The sequence below is a fragment of the Nothoprocta perdicaria genome, unplaced genomic scaffold (assembly GCF_003342845.1).
Source record: "Nothoprocta perdicaria isolate Ctin4 unplaced genomic scaffold, notPer1 scaffold_304, whole genome shotgun sequence".
NCBI classification, from domain to species: Eukaryota; Metazoa; Chordata; class Aves; order Tinamiformes; family Tinamidae; genus Nothoprocta; species Nothoprocta perdicaria.
In genome coordinates this window covers 4912-28792 of record NW_020455538.1, presented here as the reverse complement: position 1 = coordinate 28792, position 23881 = coordinate 4912, and the positions used below count along the sequence as shown (strand labels likewise).

At 36.4% G+C, this 23881-nt stretch overlaps 1 protein-coding gene across 1 annotated transcript in view; it reads left to right on the top strand.

Moving 5' to 3' along the window:
- Positions 1–1923: 1923 nt before the first annotated feature.
- MSH4 (mutS homolog 4) overlaps positions 1924–23881 on the top strand; it is a 26134-nt gene continuing 4176 nt past the window's right edge. Inside the window, exons 1-15 of the mRNA XM_026042483.1 lie at positions 1924–2170; positions 3895–4056; positions 5942–6105; positions 7356–7466; positions 10035–10150; positions 10776–10949; positions 12698–12870; positions 13527–13594; positions 16570–16644; positions 17036–17100; positions 17639–17808; positions 19097–19233; positions 19623–19726; positions 20555–20679; positions 22528–22728. Of these exons, the coding sequence (XP_025898268.1) occupies positions 1924–2170; positions 3895–4056; positions 5942–6105; positions 7356–7466; positions 10035–10150; positions 10776–10949; positions 12698–12870; positions 13527–13594; positions 16570–16644; positions 17036–17100; positions 17639–17808; positions 19097–19233; positions 19623–19726; positions 20555–20679; positions 22528–22728 (2092 nt within the window). The remainder of the gene's footprint in view (positions 2171–3894; positions 4057–5941; positions 6106–7355; positions 7467–10034; positions 10151–10775; positions 10950–12697; positions 12871–13526; positions 13595–16569; positions 16645–17035; positions 17101–17638; positions 17809–19096; positions 19234–19622; positions 19727–20554; positions 20680–22527; positions 22729–23881) is intronic.

Here is a 23881-nt window from a genome sequence, read left to right as displayed (position 1 = left end):
GAGTTTTTCTCTCTAGGTAATTTGGTCATTTTTCCTAGATCAGCTGTGATTGTTAAAAATTTTTTTTATAAGATCACTAGTCAATAGAAGAGAGGGAGGGATATGTAAACTAGTAGCTTTAAAAATTGTTTAAATTTTTAACACTTTTTTTCTCAATGTTCTTTTGTATGTGTTTTTTTTTACACAGATCATCTTTAATAAATATACTGCGGGAAAAAATGACAATCGATATACAGATGTTAAAAGAATTAGTTCATTTTTTGGGGCAAAATGCATTGCTTTCATCTACCTCTTTTGTTAAATGTGTTTCTTGGTAAGGTTCTTAGTGTACATACTAAAAATAATTGCAGTGGTTAATCTTTTATTCTAGGTCTCCACTTAAAGGTCCTTTCTTAAAGATTTTCATGAATTTGTTTCTACAACTTTATTTTTACGTGTCAAGCTTTTCACAGAAATATCTGACATCTTAGTACATAGGCTCTAAGCACTGTAGTATAGCTACTGATCTCAGTTAAATTCTGCAGAATGCTGTGTGATTTGCAAAAGAATAATGAATAATTTTTAAATTATTGTGTATATAGATATAATTAATAAAAGGAATTTGGGATGGGAGGAGTAACGCATTTTAACCATGTTCCAAGAAGATGGTGAGGTCTGGGGTCCTGCGCTTTACTGTTTTGCTCTGGAGACACACCTAGCAGCTGTGTTGAGACAACCTGCTTGGGGAAATGTTTTAATATTTATTTGTGACACATGAAAAGGGAAGAAAGAGGGGGAGAAGCATTCCTTTTCTTTCTGCCTTTCTTGCCTTACAGTTTTCTCCTGGGAAGAGAAGTTACAATGTCCGCTTCAGGCATACACATGCAGATGGGAATTTCARTGAAGGCACCAGCAGTGGCACGGGTCGGAGTTGGCACCAGCTCTCCTCCCTCCATCCTTTGCTCCCCTGTGAAACTGAATAATTTGAACTGTTGGAAGTTTTTAATGTTACAGGTGACAGATACTCCGCGGTTCTGAGGCATGTTGGCTGTGTCCTGAAGCGGGAGCCTAGGGTGAAGCCTTCAGGCGTCCCCCCAGGGCACGAGCAGCACTGACCATGCTCCCTGTGGAGCCTGGCGGGGAGGGAGCRTCCGCTGAACCACTGCTCCCTCTGCATGGTCTTGGCCTTCTCGTTTGGCTCTTAMGTGGGGACTAAGGCCAAAAATGTTTTGTTGCTTAATTGAAAGTCCAACTGTTATATTAATATGCGCTTATAAGCAAAACTTTTGCAGCTGCTCTACATTAACACATTTATACTGTGTTTTCTTGGTCTCTAGCTCTGTGTGAAATTCCTGCTTAAAAAGGTCTATGTATACAGAGTTGGATGAAGAACGAACAGGGGCTAAATGTTGCTTAAATGTGATCCTGTCTTTAAGAGGGCATGCTTTTCCTTTGTGTTCGTATGCCACTTTTACTCCATCTATATTTGTATAATTTATATGTGTTTTAATGTATGTCCGCTAGGTACACATCTGTGTAAACCCTTCTCCTTTTTTATTTAACAGGTGTTTTTATAATACGCATCTGTCAAGAACTGACAGGAGCTGGGCATCACATGTGCTTCTCCCTTCAGCAATAGCTCCAACAGCAACTTTCTCTCTTAGCTCTCTATTATGTGGGTGCTAGATGTGCTAGACCGCAGGCAGTGCTTTGGGAGGAGGCCACGGGGTGGGGTTGCAGGCAGCAGCCCGGCTCCCAGGCGGCCCGGAGCTGCGCGCGGGGCTCCGACGTTCCCCCAGGCTGGGCTCGGGAGCCGCCGGCCCCGCTGCTGGGGGCAGGGACGGGACGGCCCGCGCGCGCCTCCCGCGCTCCCAGCCCCTGTGGGGCGGGGCCTGCGCGGGTCGCCATTTCGGAGGCCGCGGCGAGGGCCGGTGACGCGCGGACATGTCGAGCGGAAGCGAGGGGGCGGTGGCGGGACGGATGGATGTMCCCGCGGCCGCCGCCGCCTCCACGTCGTGGCTGTCCGCGGAACAGGCGCCCCGCTACACCTTGGGGCTGCTGCAGACCCCCCGCAGCACGACTGGCAGCGCGGGCGCCTTTTCCAGYGATGGGCTGGTGCAGGGTGGCTTCCACAGGGGAGGCCTTGTTCCCTCCGGTAGCARGATGAAGCCACCGGTACCGGGAAGAGGAGGTGGGCAGAGGTGCCGCTACCTGTGCCTGCGTGTGTTGCTGCTTTCCGTTTCTCGGCAACAGAATGTCCCCGGCAGCGTGCGGGTCCTGCTGGCTTAGCCTCCATCTTGGCTGCCAGGAGGGAACCGTGCTTCTTAATGTTTTCTCAGTGGAACAGCTATAAAAAGAGCAGTATATTGTATCACTCTCTGAAACACACACTGAAGTAAAAGCAACCACACAATATATGTATTAGGAATACCATGTTTTTGGGTGACAGGTACATGACCAGTCATGAATCCTAAGCAAATCAGCTTAGTATTTGCACATAGAAGTATTGGTAGGTGACTCTTCCTCTGGTCTTTRCCTTTTCTCACATTTTATGCAGGATTCTGTGAAGTAATGTCTGCAGTCTGTGGGAGCTCCTTGAAGCTGGCCATGGGCACACAAATGACAAAACCTGCTAACCGTATTGTCTGCTTTCCTTGTAAACTCCTGATCATAGGTTACCCAAACTCCTGCCAAATACCGAGTGAATGCTACCTAAAAGCAATAGTTCTGTGTGGGGATTCTGGTTTTGATCTACGCTAAAAATACATAAGCACTGAACTGATACCGTTTCTTTCAGAGGTATCTCAGTGTTTTGTAAGTTTTTTTTTTTAACATTAAAATATTTTTGAACTAATATTATACATAATAATTATGTATAAATAATTTTGTACATGTAATTTAACATGGTAAAATGCCATACAATTTAGAAGTCATCTAGAAGAATACAAAAGTACTGTCTCATTTAGATTGATTTTTAATAAAAAGAATGGAAACATTTAGCTTTGCAGATCTTTGGCAGATCTTTTCATACCAGAAATCTTGTAAATTTTAATGGCAAAAGCTCCATTTAGGCTTTATGTGTTTTAATTCATATTGTCTTTAAAAAGTGGCTATCCAAATTAGATTAGAATAGGATCTTGGTTTTGCTTTCATGAAGTGAACTAAAAATAAATAAAAACCTTTAACAATATGTTGAAACTAAAGAACAGTCGGAGAAAAGGAAATCTGGATGAATTTTAAGATACAGGTCAATTTTAAGACGCACATATAAAAGAAATTGCATGTTAAAAACATGTTTCAAGTTACTGGTATATTTGTGAGTCGRATTCCATGAATTCAGAAGATTATTCTCGGTGGAGGAGCTTTTGAATCTAACTCTTATTCTCTTTTTATGGACTTTTTATAAAAAACAGTGCCCGGCATTTTAAGAAAGAAGGCTTTCTAAACTTTGAAATTTTTGTAAAGACACGGCACTGTTTCAGATGGGGATTTTAACACTGGTGGAGAAATGCAAGATGGAGGCTACAGCATTCTTTGATAGATGAGGAATTCATAAGAGTATGAAATGATGCCCTGTAAACTGTTTTCTGCCTTATTATTTAACCTAAATGAGGCTTTTCATAGCCATTGCAAGCAGTGCCATTACGGAAAATGACCTATTTATACAGGCTGGTTTTCAAAACAAGAGAATTCTTTATTTTATGCTTGTGCTATTTTAGAGAGCTAGATGCTAAAATTAACAGATGCTAAAATTTAGCACTTGCAGGTCTTTTACGAAGAAAAAAAAAACTTCATGAGATATTTTCATGTATTACATTCATAAAAAAATAGGTGCAGATGTCTTTTTGCAGTTAAAATATGCGACTTAATGTATCTGTTCCCTAAAGCTGAGTGTTGCTTGTGCCTTTTCCTCAGAGTCTTATTTTGGAGACAAAAGTTCTTGTGCAGAAGATGCTAGTGCATTGAACTTCACGAGTTCTTCTTCCCGGGGCTTGAATAGCACATGTGTAAGRAAAACACCCCTCTCTTCTACTAGATCTCTTTGCAGAAGCCATACCCCTCTTATGGGCCATTCAGGTACAGTTGACATTCTTACAGAAAATTGTCTTATCTCTGTAACATTATTTTCCTAAATGTACTGTTGTTTTAAAACATGATACAGTGAAATACTGAAGCATTTTCAAAATAGAAAGCATAATGTTTATTGTTCTAAAATGTGAAAGATGCATACTTTTGGGGAAAGTAATAGCGAATAGATACATCTTGACAATTTCAATCTCATCCAGTATTTTTGTTCTTACAGAAATTTTTGATACAGTTAGAATTGGTATTTTTTTTTTCTTAAATAGTCCAACATTCAATTAAWTAGTGGGTTTCTGTTGTACCTAAATGAAAGAACTCAAATTATGGATAGTCACCAGGGAGTTTCTTTTCAGGTCTGTAATGCATTGTGCATCAAATATCTTAATGTAATTTTCAAGGTTTTTGACATTATGCATTCTATACTGCAGTTCTTGAAAAGAAGCCCTTCTTAAATTGTTGCAGGTTATTGAAAGCAGGCATAGAGAGGAACTCATAGGACCGTTGCTGTTTGTCAGTAATTCCCTAGGCGGTGATTGCTTCGTGTTTCACAGGTGCTCATACTGTGGTGCCCATCACGGACCAGGTTGCGGTATGGGGCGATGCTGGTGCCGTGCACGTCTGCACTCTCTGGGGCACTGCACGAACGGCGCTCAAAGTCTGCCCACAGATTTACCTTGTCAGCTCAGCCTTGTGTGACCATGGAGGATTTTTTTGGTCATTCTCTAAAATGGGCAAATTAGGAATAAAACATTTTAAAAACAAACAAAAAAAAAATTGTTGCTGCTAAGACTAGTAATTAGATTGCTGCTTGCTACTGAGTTGAATTTTTGTCTTCATTTTTTTTTTAATTGCAAAATTTGAGTACCTGGAAGATTGTAATTTCCTATAGCTTTTGCAATGTATTGTTTTCTTTGTGGCTGCTTTAAAGAGATCGGAATGACCATGACCTTGAAACCAACAGATCAGGTTTCTCTGGTTTTGCACAATGTAAGGATGAAAAAAAATCACATCTTCTGTTTCATCTGATGGTATGTCTGTGTGTGTTTGTGTTACCTGTGCACATACACAGTACTTGTGGTTGTGTATTTGTTTATACTTGTGGTGTTATATGTGATGTTCTCTGGTTAATCTTTCATTATTCTGGCTTGTTGAAGAGAATATAATGAGGGCATCGCATTTGGAAAAATACTGGATGTTCACGACCAGTTTTTATAGAGTGTGGCACAAAAAAATGAGGTTTAGGGCATTCAGAAAGGAAGGCATTCAATATTAAGGAGTTGTATGATACTTAATGTTTACAGGGGGTGTCTTGGAGAGATAGCTGTATATTTGAGGGAGACGATGACATTAGCTAAGTTTGTACCAGTGTTTGGGAAATTTTGAGCCAAACTTATATTGAAGTTGTTTGCAAGTATGTCTCWTTTTTTTTTTCAAAATCTTTTAATCATTTTAACATATAAACAGGTGAAACTTAATAGATTTTGTTTCCCTAACTTGATGAAAACCAAACCATCTGGATCAAAATTATACATTTAATGAAATTCTGAATTACAGTATTTCTGTATATTTCATATTTTTTTATTAAATTTGGCAGTGATAACATTTTGAGTTTAAAAAAATAATAATGACTATATCTATTAATCTTTCTTATTTATTACACAAAATGGTAGCTTAGAAAGTGTATTCACACTTGTTACAGAAATTAATTCATTTTGATGATTTTAGATGAATGCATTCAATCATCCCTGTAATGTAAGAGTACAACGGCCTTACTTCTGAAAGTGTGTCTTTTTCTCTATTTGGTACAGCAAATAAGGAGTTTATCAACTTGGATTTGGAAGAACTGAATCTTAACTGAATATATGCAACTGTTTTACAGTTACATCCTCATCTGCAGTCTCTGCTCATAGCATTGCGTCAGTTATTGTAGCTGTAGTAGAAGGGAGAGGACTTGCCAGAGGCGAAGTAGGAATGGCCAGCATTGACTTAAAAAATCCTGAGGTGATATTATCACAGTTTGCAGACAATACAACTTATGCCAAGGTAAATTCGCATAGATGCATTGCTGTATACTTCACAAACCGATTACTCAAGTTTTGATTTCTAAAAAAAAAACTTAAGAGCTACTGGAAATCAAATGTTTAGTTCTTAGGGGAAAAAAAAAACTCAAAGGAGAAAGCAACGAGTTACAGAAATTGTGTAATAGTGAAGATGTTTAAAAGGCTATGGTTTTCTATATACCATTTTTTGAATTTTAAAGAGTTAAAAAAGAGTGCGTTGAAAAATAAAAGATGATGGTAAAGAAGAGTATCTTTGCATTACAAGAGAGGTGGATGCCCTGTTTTGAAAAGAACTAGGAAATAGATGGTAATGCAACTTGCAAGTATTTTTTTATTGGGTAAAACAATCTTGACAGTACAATTACATAGGTTCATTTTTCTGAAAATTGGTTACTGTTTTTGAAAGTTATTTCAATAAAGGTCACAGTGTTACTAAGATTAAAAGGCTTTACTTGTGTTTCTAGCCTGGAATTTTGCCTGTTGCAATCTTAGGGTTAAGAATTGTACCATTTTCAGTGGTGCCCAGCAATAGGATGAGAGGTAGCAGAGGCACATAGTGAAACACAGGAAACTCCATCTGAACATGGGGAAAACCTCTTTCGTGTGTGGGCAGCAGAGCACTGGAGCAGGTAGCCTGGAGAGGTTGTGCAGGCTCCTTCCTTGGAGACAATTCAGCAGCTGTTGGATGCGCTCCTGGGCGCTGGGCTCAAGGAGAATGTGCTGGAGCGGGAGGGTGGGACCAGATGATTTCCTCATGTCCCTGTCAGCCCGACCATTCTGGATTCTGGGGTTATGGCATGAAAGTTGTGTCCCCAAATGATTTGTGATTCACTATTTTAGCCCCTGAGACTCCCCTTCACCTTCTCTCTCTCCCCAGTCCTTGCTTCTCTCTCTTCATTTCATCCGTTGGGATTACTTCACTTCTCCCATAATAACCATGTCATATGATTTTGGATATTTATCTCATGCTTTGAAAGACTGGTATATTTTTTGTTGAAATAACAGGAAGAATGTAACTCCAACAAAAAATAACTTATATATAAAAGTTAATTATATTTTGTGTATTGTACATATACATTAATGTGGATAGTAGCAGAAGTCTTTGTTCACAATATTGGAACTGATTTAAAATAAAAGCATTTGGTAGGGGTTTTTATTCTGATTCTGTAGTGTAAAAAATACTTGATGTATTATGTTTTTTACTGAATGATTTGGCATGTCTTTTTTACTCAGGTTATCACTAAACTAAAGATTTTAACACCACTGGAGATAATAATGTCAAATACAGCTTGTGATGCAGGGAACACAACAAAATTGTTTAGTCTGATAACAGAACATTTCAAGGTAAGCTGTTAAATTGTGTTCCATATTTTAGAGCTCGTGTTAACCACTGTAATGCAGTTGTTCCTTTGGGAGTATTCTACAACTTCTAAAAACTTCAAATGCAGTCAGGTTTTGTGTATTTCTTGTGATTTTCAGGCCTATTTTTACCATGGTAAAGGATAACAGAAATCATAGAATCATACAATCCTTAAGGTTGGAAGGGATCTTTAGAGATAACCTACTGCAACCCCCCTGGACGTGCAGGGTCACCTAGAGCRTGTTACTCAGAATTGTGTCCAAGTGGGTATTGAATAGATCCAGAGAAGGAGACTCCACAGCCTCTCTTTGGCAGCCTGTTCCAATGCTCTGTCACCCTCACTGTTTAGATTTTTTTCCTTAAGGTCCCATGAAACTKTTGGTGCTTCAGCTTGTGGCAATTTCCTCTTGTCCTGTTGCTGGCTACCACTGAAAAGAGGCCGCCCCATCCTCCTCACTCTCTCTCTTGAGGTATTTATAGATACTGATCAGATTCCCCCTTCACCCTTCTCTTCTTCAGGCTGAACAGGCCCAACTCTCTCAGGCTTTCCTCACAGGGCACATGTTCCAGGCCCCTGATCATCCTCGTAGCCCTGCACTGGACTCTCTCCCGCAGCTCCACATCCCTCTTGTCCTGGGCAGCCCAGAACYGGACACAGTCTCCAGATGTGGTCTCACCAGGGCTGTTTATAGGGTGATGGTCACCTCCCTCAACCTGCTGGCGACGCTCTTTCTTGTTAATGCACCCCAGGATCCCATTGGCCTTCTTGGTCACCAGGGCACACTGCTGCCTCATGGTGAACTTGTCATTCACCATGACACCCAGGTCCCTCTCTGAAGGGCTGCTCTCCAGAAGGTCACTCCCCAGCCTGTGCTGGTGTCTGGGGTTATTCCTGGTGAACACTGAAGCAAAGGCGGCATTCAGCAACTATGTTTTTTGTGTGTTTTTCGTAACCAGGGCCCCCCACCCTGTTCACCATCAGACCGATGTTCTCCCTAATCTTCCTTTTGTGATGGATATATTTGAAGAATCTCTTCTTGTTATTTTTAAAATACCTTGCTAGATTTTGTTCCAAATATGCCTTAGCTTCTCTTGTCGCATCCCTGCATTCCCTGAGAGTGTTCCTGCACTTCTCCCGAGGGGCCTGTCCTTTCTTCTACATTCTGTGTACTGCCTTTTTGTGTTTTGCCAGAAGCTCCCTGTTCATCCACACAGGCCTTCTCCCCACCCTGCCTGACTTCTTAGGGATGCATCCATCCTGAGTGTGCAGGAAATGCTACTTGAATACTAACCATCTCTCTTAACCCCCCTTCCTTCTAGGGCCCTAGCCCATGGGATTCTTCCAAGTAGGTCTCTGAAGAGGCCAGAGTCAGCCATCCTTAAGTCCATGGTTGCAAAGCTACTTACAGCCCAACTTCCTCTTTGGATCCTGAATTCCACCAACTCATGATGGTGCAACTCATGAATTCCACCAGCTCCAACACTAGCTTCACATCTCCAACAAGTTCCTCTCTATTTGTTAGTWCCAGGACCAGTAGCCCACCTCTCCTTATTGGCTCCTCCACAACCTGTGTCAAAAAGTTATCATCAATACACTGCAGAAACCTCCAGGACTGTTTGTGCCTTGCTGTGTTGTTTTTCCAGCTGATACCAGGGTGCTTGAAGTCCCTCTGAGAACCAGGGCCTGTACCGTGAGGCTACTTCAAGCTGTCTGTAGGAGGCCTCATCCTGATGAGGATGCAGTCAAATGCACCTCTTAAATCTTCAGAAAAGTCATGACAATTACAGAAATAAATTGTTTTCTGATCATAGAAGSTTTTGATTTTGCATCATGGGAGTAGTTTGGATAATACTTTAAAAAATCAGATAATTTTTTTTCATTTGTTCCTTTTTTGTTCTCTCAATCTCAAAAATGGCTGGGACAAATGTCACAGAGTAGGAAGAAGAACACATGCAGGATGAGAGAGGATGAGTCAAATAAAGTATATGTAATTTATGAGTATTAAAAGCTCAGATTGTTTGAAAGATTTTATTACAATACCACTTGTTTCTGTGTTTCCACTATTGATAACTTCTTTGCATACAACCTGTTACACTTTCTGACCTGTCTCTGCTTTTTCTTGTGTAAATTGCTTGCACATCACACAAATGCACTTACATGACCTGGTATATTTTTATTCCCTGTTGAGCACTAACAGCTTAATAATGATTTCTTGGTCTTAAAGAAATGAAAAAGAAATAGCAAAGGACTCTATGTTATTCAAGTTAGCAGTATAAACTTTTTGTTTTTTAATCTGTACTATTTTCCAGAGAGTAACAAAGTTTGGTAACAGTAATGTGGTTTGCACGGGAGGTATATAAGCAGGCATGGCAGGACTCTTATAATTTATCTTATACTAATATTCTAAAACAAAGATTTCTGCAAGGCAGATCGCTCAATGAGTGGTAGAGTTTATTGGACGTATATATTCCTAGAAAAAAAAAAAAGTCTATTTGACAAAAAAAACTTGGTAACACTTTAAACTATTTGCTTTTCCCTCCCACCTTCACAGAATGTGACTTTTACAACAGTCCAGAGAAAATACTTCAATGAAACAAAGGGGTTGGAATACATAGAACAGTTGTGTGCATCTGAATTCAGCACTGTTTTCATGGAGGTTCAGTCAAAGTATGTTTAAATAAGAAAAATAAAATCTGTGTCCGGAAGCCTTTAATGACTTTTTCCATATTTATTATAAGCTTATGGCTTATTGTATTATTTAAGATTGGAGAGATCTGGATAGACTTGGCTTTTTATTTTGGTCTCCAATGTTTCTAATCCATCCAGCAACTTGAGTAAAAAGCCTGTGACATGTTCTTGAGATTTTGTAATTCTCCACTTTCCTTTTAAAGTGGTATCTACAATTTCCTTTTTTTCTTTTTCCCTGATATGAGTACTTGTATTCTTTACACAATGATCACTTTATGTAGTGATGTCTATTGTCCTGGACCTTTATTTCTGTTCATGTCTAACCACCAAATATGTTTGTATACAATATCAATTAAATAGAACAGGATGTAAGCTGTATGGAGGCTCATATGTCCATGAATATTTGATCTACATACGTGAGCGCTATACTTTGGTAAAGACATACTTTCTTTTTTAATTTGTCACAGACATACTGCTTGTTCAGTGCTGTCAATTCCAATGTTGTCAAGCAAAAGTGTGAGTGTAATTTCTGAAATGTATTGCATAGTTTTGTGCTACTTAAATAGAATTATTCAACATTCATTAATGGTTGTTACTTTCTCAGGTACTACTGTCTTGCAGCTGTTGCAGCTTTGCTAAAATATGTTGAATTTATTCAAAATTCAGTGTATGCTCCAAAATCCCTCAAGGTGCGTTTCCAGGGTAGTGAGAAAACAGCGATGATAGATTCATCATCAGCTCAAAATCTTGAACTAGTAACTAATAACAGAGATTCTCGGTAAGAATATTTAAGTTGGACAAATAGCGTCTTTAGCATTTTTATAAATTTATGTTTCACCAAACTCCATGATGTGCATGTAAAAAAAAGTGGCCATTATATTGTTTCTGTGTGACAGAGCTAAATTTTCATACATACCTCTTTTTTTTTTTTTTTTAATAATTAGGAGAGAGAAGTGCTTTTCAATTCAGTGCAAAAATTAAAACACAGAAAATCTTACAAGTGGATTGAGGAAAGAGTTGATAGATACTTGATTGATTGAAAACAAGTTGATAGATGCTAGATAGATAGATAGATGCACAGTTGATTTATATTTCTTTTTGCATATCATTCAAACTCCTAAATGATGCTGATGCCAAATTTCACATGAAAGAGAAAACTTCTACGAGAAGTTGCTTRTGCCAAAGTAGTTTCTGTAATTGTAGTTATGTCTAGTGTTGCATTTCATTGCTTGGCATTTGCCCACAACGAGAACAACGGTTGGAGCACTTGCTTCACCAGGAGTTACTGTCCTTCTAGGCAGAAGAAGTTGCAAAGCTTCCTTTCACAGTACTTCTACACTTCTGGTCTGAAAGAGAAAGACTTGAACTTTCAGTGGTGGCTTTCATGTTTGGAAACCCAAACTTGAAAATTTGAATGTCACTCTCATGTTAAAAAGAGGAGTCCGGGAATTTCCTTTTTCTTCCAGTATCATTCTGTAGCAGCTTTCCACTTAGAGAAGATGTGTCTTTCTTAATTTCCTGTTACTGTCTTTTTTTTTTCTCTTTCTCCTCTCTCTCTTTCCCTGCCTTTTTCTTTTTTTAATTAATTGATTTTTTGTTTGTTTGTCAGACCTGCAGGAGAAGTAGGAGGTGGTAGTAGTTTATTTCTGTTCATTTGTCATCTCTCCCATATTTCTTCCTTTTTCTGTTCCATAGCTATATTTTTAATTGTAGCTCTCTAATTTTAATTGTAATTAATTAGAATTCTAATTTTAATTAATATTTTAATTGTATTTCTCAGAGGTGATCTCTGTAAGAGCGGTACCCTCAAAGCGATATTTCTGTGAGATCTGCCCCTAATTCCACATGTATTTTTGAGAGAAAGGCTATAAGAGGAACAGAGCAATAGGAAACAGTTGTCAGCTTCCTTTTTAGCTGCAGACATTCTGCTGACACAGTGGCAGGTTTGAATCAGGCCGTAGGCAACATCATCATTACATAGGTCTTACCTCTGAAGCATATCAGATATTAATAGAAAGATTTTAGTATAGACACCAACCAAAGGATCTAAATATGATTCCTCTTACAGTATTCCTCCTAGAGCAGTTGGCCGCTCTTCTTTTAGTGTAAAGGGAAATGAGCTGTCAGTGGCTTAAAGTTAGGTAATGTGGATACTATCCCAAATGTAGAGTTTTCCTTCCATGTATAATGTTTATATAACTGTAGTCTTTCCACTGGCTATCTCTCAAACAATGTTTTTTAAGGTTTCATGTTTTAAGACTTTTTGAACTAGGTATTAGATGTAAATATTTAAGATGGTTTATTTAAAAAGTGCTTTGAAAACTGATATAATGTTGGCTAATATTATATTAAATTACTTCTGATTTCCTCAACTACTGTAGTTAATATACATCGTAAATAGGAAGATGTTAAACATCCTGAAAACTACCTTCAATTTTATGGGATACTTTCACCTGAAAATGTAATTTGATATTTGTCATCTTTATTGTTGTGAGTGTATCTTTTACATGTATTTTGTTTTGGAAGGAATGGTCATACACTATTTGGTATCCTAAATTATACGAAAACTCCAGGTGGAAGTCGAAGACTTAGGTCAAATATCCTGGAGCCACTAGTTGATGCTGAAACAATTAACACGAGACTGGACTGTGTGCAAGAATTACTCCAGGATGAGGAGCTGTTTTTTGGTCTTCAAGCAGGTAATAGTTTATTCTTGAATAAATAGTTAAATTAATTTTTTAATCTTATTTCTAGTTTGTGAAAATGCACAGCATGAATCACTAGGTATTTTATTGTAATGTCAGGTTTAAGTTTGTTGAATTAAAATTTAATTTTGTTAACACATTTATTGTGTGATAGTAACCTTTTTCTTAAGTATTTTGCTCACTCACAAAGTGAGTTTCTCTGATAAATTGAATAGTAGTGAGTAAGCCAATAGCTTTCTAAAAGATTTTCATTTTTTTTCTATTTTTCTGGCTAGATATGTACATTGTTTCTGTAAATGTAGACAAGAAAAGTTGTTTATGGGCAGTTTTGTTGTCAGTGTTTGTTTTCCTATATTTTCTTCATTATATTGTCAGTGAGAATATTCTTAGTTTTATTATTCTGTATATACTTTGAAAACTGCCTTTCTTAAAAATACATCATTGAATTGGTGAAAGATATGTCCACCAGTATAAAAATCTCTGCATTCTTCAAGATGGGAAGTATAATCATATAGCTAAATTTTAAAAAATATTATGGTGAACGAAASTGTTATTAGGTAATTGTAGTTCATACTTTTAAACTAATTTGCTAATATAATCTTATTGCAAGTTTTCATTCAATTTCTGATCTATTTACTTTTGTTTTCCAGTTATCTCAAAATTCCTGGATACTGAACAACTACTTTCAGTTTTGGTACAAATTCCAAAGCAGGATACAGTATGTTTCAAAATACATCTCAATCAGTTATCTGAAGAGAACATGCAACATATAAATGTGATATATATATATATATATACACACACACACACATACATATATATGCACACATGTATATGCGCAATGTTAAAAGAAAAAGGTTGCACTTCAAAAAGACGTGGTATGATGTTGTCATGTACTAAGAGTGTATCTTTCTTCACAGCAGTGGAAGATTTTCATGAGACAATGTCAGAAAAAAAAATGAGTTTGCTTCAATATCATATTTATTTCATTCAAATTGGACTTTGTAAATGTTTACTTTTTCATAATTCCCCACATTTATTCACCATATTCATCATATATGTACATCCTATTCATTAATGCTTAAAAGGATTTTTTTTCATAGTAGCCTGAAATGAAAAAAATGTATAGGAGAAAAAAATGTATATGGGTGCCAGAGTCCTGGCACAGGCTGCCCTGAGAGGTTGTGGAGTCTCCTTCTCTGGAGATCATCAAGACCCACCTAGATGTGACCCAGTGCCCCGTGCTCTGGGTGTCCCTGCTGGAGCAGGGGGTTGTGAACTGCATGATCTCTAGAGGTCCCTTCCAACCTCAACCATTCTGTGGTTCTGTGAGAAATCCACTTATCTTCAGAGGTTAATGTAATTTTTGATAGCCTAAACAAAATTAAGCATTTTTTTCTATTAGAAATACTAAGAATTTCTTAGTATTTTATGTAATATAAATCAACAGAAATTATTCCTAGGTGCTTCCCCTTTGAAGTCTTTCAAGAAATCAATACAGATGATGAAACTGATGCTGTTAAATTTTTAACCAGGCAACAATCAGAACTGAGTAAAGTAGAAGTTTCTGTTTCTTCAGTGCACCAATGTGCACTTTGTTAGATTTGCGGTCACCTTCTGTTCTTAACTGGTTCATGAAACAAAAATCACTGAAACTCCCCTATTAACTACTGGCRTGTTTCCGTGAGAGATGTTCCTGACATCAGAACTTAACTCTTCTATCCATTAGAAATAACACGAGATACAAATATCAAAGCAATAAATGTAGCTGATTACTGGGCTCTTAATGGAGAGTAGGCATAACACAGCTACAATGTACTTGAGATAACGGAACTTCAACTTCTTTGCCTTGGCATCTTGTAACACACTTTTGCAGCTTGTGCTGTTGAGGCTTATGCCTTGTCTGCTTTATGTCACTGTAAAGATTTATGACTCACCATTTGCTTCCTTCTCACATTCTGGCTTAACTGCTTAGATAAATGACTTGTTCAATGCCTGATCAAGAAGTATGATGCAGTGCCTAGCAGAACCCTAATACAGATAAATCTGTCTTCAGATGCACCTCAAAAAAACGAGTATTTTCCCTGCTTTCATTGTAGAGGTCTTTAACATGAGAACAAAACTAGCTCTATGACTTTAATGAAGACTTGTCAGACTGAATTCCTTCGTGTATACACATGACTATGTACTAAGCTTTAACTGTAGTGTTTTCAAACTTTCAAACTTGACTAGTTCCAGTACAGCACAGCTAGAGTAACTCAGTCAGTATGTTCAGAGGTTCTTTTTTTTTTTTTTTTTTTCACTGTCCGTAACAATTTTCATAACATTCCACCACTCAGCAGATGAGGTGCTAAAACCTACAGATTCAGGCACTGAAAGTGTTAGTAATGTGTTAAAAGGAGTATTCTGTCTTCCTAAAAAGGTCCATTAACCAACAATCTCCATGAGATACCTTGCTTGAAAAAAATATGAAATGAGGTAGTCTCTCTGTGGAATCTGCATGTATAAGTAAATCAAAGGTATCTGGATGAAGAAGCACATTTCCTTAAAAGAACCTCTTGTCTCAATCATGAAGGATCCTTACAGGCCAGATAAATACCCAACTTTTGGAGGGAAATATGCACCACCATTTCTTCATTACCTCATCACCCATTTGAAGAATAAATTTAATGGATGCTGTTCCTCGTGAAGTTCTAGACATTGATCTAGACATTACTTCTCTTGCAAGGAGAAGATATCTTTTTTTTTTTCCTTTTTTGTTTGTTTACATGTTTCAGTGAATTTTCAGGAAATACAAAAATTAACATAGGGATGATCTCCTGAAATAGTTAAACAGTGCTTAAAGCTGTAGGACCTGTCTTAATAACAACTATTAGATTTTACAGTAATACATAGTGTGCCCAAAACCAAAGCCAACTGCTTATCTAAATTTTCATGCTTTATGCTCTACGTCATCAAAATATTACTGTGGGCAAATTAACTTCAGAGTTGTAAAGGAGAGGCTTACATATTTACATACAGTTACAATATTGCTTACTCATTACGTCCACTATTATGCATGCTCAGGCGAAGGGTCTTTTGATCACCTGATCACCTGATCAAAAGGGTCTTTTGATCAGGGTCACCTGATCAAGGGTCTTTTTTGATCTACAGGTATGATTTTTCGCATTGTAATGAAGACAGTTCACTTAAGGATACAAGGATCTTGGCATTTCTTGCCAAGTTTGCAATGTGTGAAAACCACTCTGATTTTAATGAGCAGCTCCAGGCTGCCTGTGTTAAAAGAATGCTGTCTGTTCTAATGACAAGATTCTTCCCATCCTACCAAGATAAAGGGGAAATCTGTTCTACTTATGAACAAGGGGTATCATCCTACCACATCCTACCATATAACCCTAGTCCTACAATATAATTCATTTTAAGACAGCTTGAGTTAGCCTGATGGTCTCTATTATCAATACATATGTATGAAAAGTTGCTGTTGGCCAAATTGCCACAATAGGCAATATAAATTCAGGTGCACACTTTTAAGTAGTTTTGTGCCAGGTTGTTAAAGGAATATTTTAGCAATTTTAGTTAAAATTTAAAGGATACCTCTGATACAGTTATACTGAGAATTCTGCTCATTCTGAAGTATATTCTTTAAACAAACAAATATACAAATCTCTTCAACTTTTGTAAATTTTTGAACAGGTTAAAACTGCTGAATCAAAAATAACTAATTTAATCTATCTGAAGCATACTCTAGAACTTGTAGAGCCTCTAAAGGTAAGCCATATCTGTGTAAAGGTAAGGGTAAAGGGTAAGGGTAAAGGGTAAGCCATACCCTCTGTGTAAAGTACAGGTCAGTTAGTCCTTATTTTAATGCAGTCATTATATTTACTTTATAACTTACAGAACACAATATTGTCAACATAATCTGTATTAACTCTTAAGCTACCTGAAAACAKGGTTTGAGTCCATCCAGTCCTCTAAGAAATGGATTCTTACAATACCTGAATAATTAATTTCATAGCAAATATATAGTGGAGTGTCCTGCATGAGTTCTTTAAGGTGTTCATGTAACTGCTAGTAAGTCTCGGTGAATCTGAAACCTTCCAGTCCTGAAAGGACTGTGAAATTAAGTAACTATTTGTGTTCATATTTTAATTTTCAACAGGCTGCTTTAAGGAACTGTAGCACGCCTCTACTAAAAGCATACTACAGTTCTCTTGAGGATTCAAGGTATTACAATAATATTTTAGCTGGTATGCTAGAAACTCTCAGTTGAGAGTAAGATCAAGTGTATTACGTCTTTGTTTATTTGTAGTTATAGCTGTTGCTCTTGTTTCATATAAATGCAAATAACTTTTAAAAATATATTTTTCAAATAATATAAAGATAGTGTATAAAGCACAGTAGGAAATTACCAGACATATTGCAATTGCTGAATAACAATAAAGATTTGTTAAATTAAGTACTCAAAAACATTATAGAAATACAGAATTACAGGTTTCTTTGAGTCTGCATAATAATACCAAAAACAAATGTGACCTATATTTGAGAAATAATTTGTCCATAAAAGACTTGAGTGATATTTTATATCAGATTTAAGTGTATTCATACTTTGTTCTGAGGTGAAAATCTCATGCTTATTCTAACCACAGAGGTGTACTTGCTTCAGTTATCTGTAGTGCTATTTATAATTTCAGAATGATAATGGAAATACAAATCCTAAAGTATTACRTAGCTAATTTAACTGGTGATACAACTAACGTTGCAGGTTTGGAATTATACTTGAAAAGATAACAACTGTAATTAATGATGATACACGATACGTGAAAGGATGTCTGAATATGAGGACTCAAAAATGCTATGCTATAAAGCCAAACGTCAACGAGTTCCTTGATATAGCTCGCAGAACATACACAGAAATTGTTGATGACATAGCAGGTATTTCTAGACTGTTTTGAAATTCAAAATATATTGCATCTAGCATGCAGGAACTATACAACCAGATATATTAGGAAAATCTTCCCAGATGAAAATGACAGTAAGTATTAGTATGGATTGTCGTTGATGAGTAATTGAAATACTTTTCAGGCATTTACAGGTATTTTCCATTTGTACATAAAAGCTCTCAATTTTTATTTAAATAAAGAGTTACGTTGTGATCCCTTTATTTAAAGTTTTGGTGCTCATAATCCTCTAAAAGTGCACAGAAAAGCTACTATCACAAAATTATTCCAATTAAAATATTCTGCACTATGCTTTAACCTTCTTGAATGAAAATATTTGAGTATTCCTTATATTTTAAACTGTCTTGTCSTATCTGTTGCCTGCTTTTTAACCAAGATATTAAGAGTTGGAAAAAATAATGCAAGGAATTCTAGTGTAATAGTTGCTGGTGTGAAATAATAACCTTGTTGTTTTTCAGTAAGTGTCAGAATAGAAAAAAATTCAGAGAAAGTTCTGGAACATATCTTTTATCTTTTTTGTAATGTAAAATGTTTATGTATAGCTGAGTAATTTCCTAGTTTACTGCTTAATTGTTAAAAAAAAAAAAAAAAAAAAGCACCCTAATCTCTAATATGTTCTGAGCTTCCTGTTTACTTCTGAGTTTACTATCTGCATAATGCCAAGTATGAGCATTATTGTTTTTTATTTCCTAAACCTTTCAGAATTGGTAGCTGTGTTCCCCGTGTCTCTTCTTATTGCATCCTGYATGTTTGCAAAAGAGATTCTTGTCTGTTTTCCTCTTTAGTACATTAAACTTCTAAGTAACTTATAAAGACTGTGATATACAGAATGGCAGAGCTTGCTCTTCTATGTCCTGAGTGACTGGAACATCAGAATGTGGACAAGCTTAGACAGGAAAGCAAGCACAGGGAAATAGTGCAAAGTAACCCTGTCTTTTTCTGCCTATAGTCTGTCTGTCCATTAAATATCATCTGAAGCTCTAGGACACTTCCCTTTCCATAGCCAAACCTACCTGGGAGTTAGTCAAATTAAAGACTGCTTTTAGCAAGAACGCATGAATGAACTTACCTGGAACTTTTTCTTGGTAGGCCACTTAGTTGTATATTACTGAGCTCTTTTAACTCCTCAGAAGCCCACTTTTAAAACCTTTTGACATGTTATATACCTGACACCTTCAACATACGAATCTCATTTATAGTATGTGTATTTACTGGTACAGACATGTACATGCATATAGCTAATTTTTATGTGTGGTACATAGGTCTGATAACACAACTTGCTGAAAAATACAATCTACCAATGAGAACAAGTTTCAGCTCTGCTCGTGGGTTTTTTATCCAGATGACTGCTGATTGTTCAACATTACCCAATGGCCAGCTTCCTTCAGAGTTTACAAAGGTATCTGTACTAGAGCTATTTTGTCATAATACTTTTGTATAACTAATGTATATAAGATGTACATAAAACATTAACAAAATGTACATTATAAAATAATATATCAATAAAAATAACTTCAAGGAAGATGCTTAGAAGTAAGGGTATATTTTGGTATTCTTTTATACCTACTCTATTTAGTTATCCTTAATATAGTCAGAAAATGTGCAATTATAAATTGTATATCTTGCTGATAACTGCATTCTCTTGAATTTGAATTGAAAAATCCTTAATTTCCCTTTGATAAATTTTTATTTAAAATGAGACATTAATACTTCCATGTTGTTCCCAGTTTGTTTTATTGAGAATTGGTTATATGGCAAGTTCTCATGGTTGGTTTGAATTTCCTACAGATCACTAAAATGAAAAACACGTACAGCTTTACTTCAGCTGACTTAATAAAAATGAATGAAAGATGTCAGGAATCCCTCAGAGAAATTTATCACATGACCTACTTGTAAGAGCATTTAAAACTGTTTAATGTTTAGGCTAATTGCATTTATTTTGTCCCATTAACAGCTAATTACAAGTTTGCTTAATGTTGTCTTCTTGCTAAGCTGTGGTCAGTTACAGAAACAATCTGTGAAACTGATTAAGTATAAWTCTGGAGAGAAAAAATAACATGAAACATGGCATATTGTTTATGTTTTCAGATATGTAGGCATTTATCAATAGAGCTATCTTTCATATTTAAACACATTTGAACATTTAATCTTTCACATTAAGCTTCTTTGAGGTGAATTATCTACACAAAATTACACAATGTATATATTGATTTTGTAATGCAGAGTCACTTTTTTAACCAGTTCATTTCATTTATAGCAAAACAATTTCTACATTTTGTCCATGGTGCATGTCTTTTACATCTTATACTGTCTATACAGTAGATACTTCTTATACTATCTGTACAGTAAGACTGTATAGATCAGGTCTAATGCTGCATGTTAATTTCATGGAAATTCATTCTAGCGACTATGTGGTTTCATTATTAACATGAAAGCGTGAAAGCCTGAGGGAATTAGTCACATATTTATTAGCACTCGAGATGCCAATTAAAAAAAAAAAAAAAGATTCCACAGTTAATTTTTTATTCCCTTTGCAAAACTTTTTTTGAGTTGATATTTGAGCTATGTGTCTATGGTATAAAATCATAATATACTTTAGTAGTATACTACTGCATTACTACAATGTTACTACAGTAGTAACATTATTAAATGTTTTATTTCTGTAAATCATATAAAGTGACAAAATGTACTGTGTAACCACTAAGTCAGTCTTATTGCAGAATAGTGTGTAAACTACTCAACGAGATCTATGAATATATTCATTGCCTGTACAAGCTATCTGATATTGTGTCAATGCTGGACATGCTGCTTTCTTTTGCCCATGCCTGTACCCTGTCTGACTATGGTAAGTTTCTTCCTTCATTGTGTCACAGACCAGGTAAAGACTCTACTGTTGGAGAATATTCTGAATGCTCTTTCTGGTTTTGTAATTACTACATCCATGTAATTTATTTTTCTCTTGCTCAGTAGGCTTCTGCTCTATTTGGCTGCAGTATGCATTTCAGTTTTGTGATCATGTTCTTTCTGTATCCATTAATTGAAATTGTATTCTGTCATTTAGCTGCTGTAAGCCCTCAAAACCACTGTCTTTTCAATATATTCCATTCAAAAGTATAAAGTCTGTAAATATTTGAGTTTGTGGTTCTGTTCCCATTGGACGCAATTATAAGCAGGTGAATATTCGGGATACACCTGAAGACAAAATAAGGAGCTACCTTTACTTGGTTCAGCCAGGCATTTTGGAGAATCAGTCTTCTAAGGAATCCAGGATCATATACTTACCTCATATTTCTTATGTCCTACATCAGGGATTCTGTTGTATTGCCTTGTTGGGTCATCCTGCTTTCCCAGTCCAGTTCTGCAAAGTATAAACTTAACTTTAAACTAAACTTACCACAGTCTAAACTTAATGCTGACTTAAGATGCTTGTATGTAGAGTATAAGACACTATAGCTGCTAATTCAGGTCTGGAAGCTATTTCAGCRGGAGATAGTAGTAGTAGTTCAGCAGTACTGATGCAGCTATGAAACTTCCAGTTCAGGCTTTGCCTTTGTAGTATAGAACATGTGAATCTTCACGTGCTATTGAATACAATTGCAAGCAGTAACTGACATGTTCCATACATCATATTTTTTCCCATCCAATGAGAGGAGCATGAGCTTTCCTCAGCAGTAGTAGTATGGAGACCAAAACTGCTGAGCATCTCCCATGAATCTGCACATGCGCAGAAGCGCACACAGGATGCACGCATGTGTGTGCCATCCAAGAAATGGACTGTTTGGTACCTTATGGTTCCCTTTSGCGGTTGACTTCCCACATCATGAAATGACTAAATGTACGCATCAGATAATTAAAGCTGCCTAGTCTTTAAACTTGAAAATCTGCATTTTTTCAGTCTTAAATTTAAGTGAATTTAGCAAGCTTTCTGAATATAAGTCTTTCTTTGTTAACCTGGAGTACTGCAATAGAGCTAGAGAGACAGGAGGCATAAGGAATAGATGTAAAAAAAATGCATTCTGCCAGATATACATGTAGATAGTCATGTGTCACATGAATCTGTATAGGCATGTCATATGCCCAAATTATCAAAATGGTAAAATATTAACAAAAAAAGCAATGCTACTTCATTGTTCTCCATGTATATATAATAAACTACTTACATAATCGTAGTCGATACATTTCATGACCCCTGTGTTTCACATGTTCAGATTCTAGTAGTTACAAAACCATATTTCAGATTTCCAGTTTGAATTCCTTTCCAAGTTTCACTCTGAATTTAGTTTATTACTGGAGTCTTACACTACTTACTGTGGAACACAAACATGGAAGGTTAATTTAGGAGAGGAGTGTTGGTGTGTTCTTGTACTGATCATGAAGACTTGATGTGATAATCATCATCTGTACTTGAAAATTGTTGCTAATGCTTTCAAGTGTTTCATCTTTGTTAATTTGGTAATAAAAAATAACATTTTCTCAGTGTTTCTTAAAAATCTGGCACATGTAAATATATAGGGGKGTGTGTGTGTATGTATACATAAATTTATAAGCAGTCTTGCTGACTAGAGGAGCAAAAATCAGGACCAGAGATTTTTGCTTCTGTTTTGCAAGGATTACTTTATTTCAGAATGTGTTGGTTTACTAACTTAAAGGTTTCCACATTAAATCTGTAATATTTTATGTTCTTCTTACTTAGTTCGTCCAGAATTTACAGATACTTTAGCAATCAAGCAGGGATGGCATCCCATTCTTGAAAAAATAGCTGTGGAAAAACCTGTGTCGAACAACACATACCTGACAGAGGGTAGCAGTTTCATCATTATTACAGGACCAAATATGAGTGGAAAATCAACATATTTAAAACAGATTGCTCTCTGTCAAATTATGGCCCAGATTGGTAAGCAGTGGGTTACTATATCAGTAATCTTTTGCAGTACTTTTATTGTCTTAAGTTTAAAATAATTTACATAGTGGAATGATTTGGCTTTGAGGGTAATGTTCTCTCTAAACAGTAGCAAAGTAATTTTTCAGTGCTTCTGCTCCTACCAGCTCTGTTGTTGCTGACAGAGGCTGTTGAAAGGTTTGGGGTCCTCCACTGGAAACTAATGCCCCCGGTCCCTGGTATCATCTGGCAGCATTCACAGTCCATCTTAGGAGAAGGTTATCAATCGTGTGCTTTTTTTCTTTGAATCCCACTAATTCATGCTTACGTGATGGTATCCTGGAAGCATGCCATTCAAGCTAGATGAAAAGGAATACAGAAACTTGAGTGCATCTCAGTTATGTGGAGACACATGCCTGTGGCTAAGAAGAGCTTATTCATTAACTACTACAGAAAAAAAAAAAAAAAAAAAAAAAAAAAAGAAGCAAAGCTCTATCAGTAAAATTGTAAATGTAAAATAAGTATCTGTAAAGTTTGACTGTCTGTGCCATAACCTGGTACTCAAGAATTCCTTCATGATTTTCCCTTAAAGTATTGCAGGAGAAAGATTTCAGTATGCCGGCCTGTGTTGTACTTGATTAAAACTACTTGCTAGGGGAAAATAAAATTGGTATAGGATGTGCTTACAGATCTAATCCCTAATAACTGCAAGTTCTTCAGGAATGGCACTCACAAAAGATACTCTTATATTGAGTTAAGGAGCCTGTGAAGTCTTTTTGGTAGGCTTGCTATCCTAGTTATTAACACTAGCAAGTCTGAAAATCTAGATACTGATAGATCAGTATAAGTTTTGGGTTATGAAAACAGAATTTCCTGGGGTTAGTGCTCAGTGCCTAAAATATAAATTAATCCTGGAGTTTATTCTAACTTTAGCATCCCTTTAGACTGCCAGCTTCAAGAATACAGCATCATAAAGTTTTACTGATAAATTTATTTAATTCTGGTGTCTGTACTATTTTTTTCATATAAAGCAATAGTAGAAACTTTATAGTATAAGTTTAATTCTCTCAAGTGCATAAAGACAAAATGTTAAGGTGATTTATGTCCCACTGACATATTCAGAGAAACTGGCATTTGTCAGACTGAGAGAAAAGTTGTACTTCTTCTT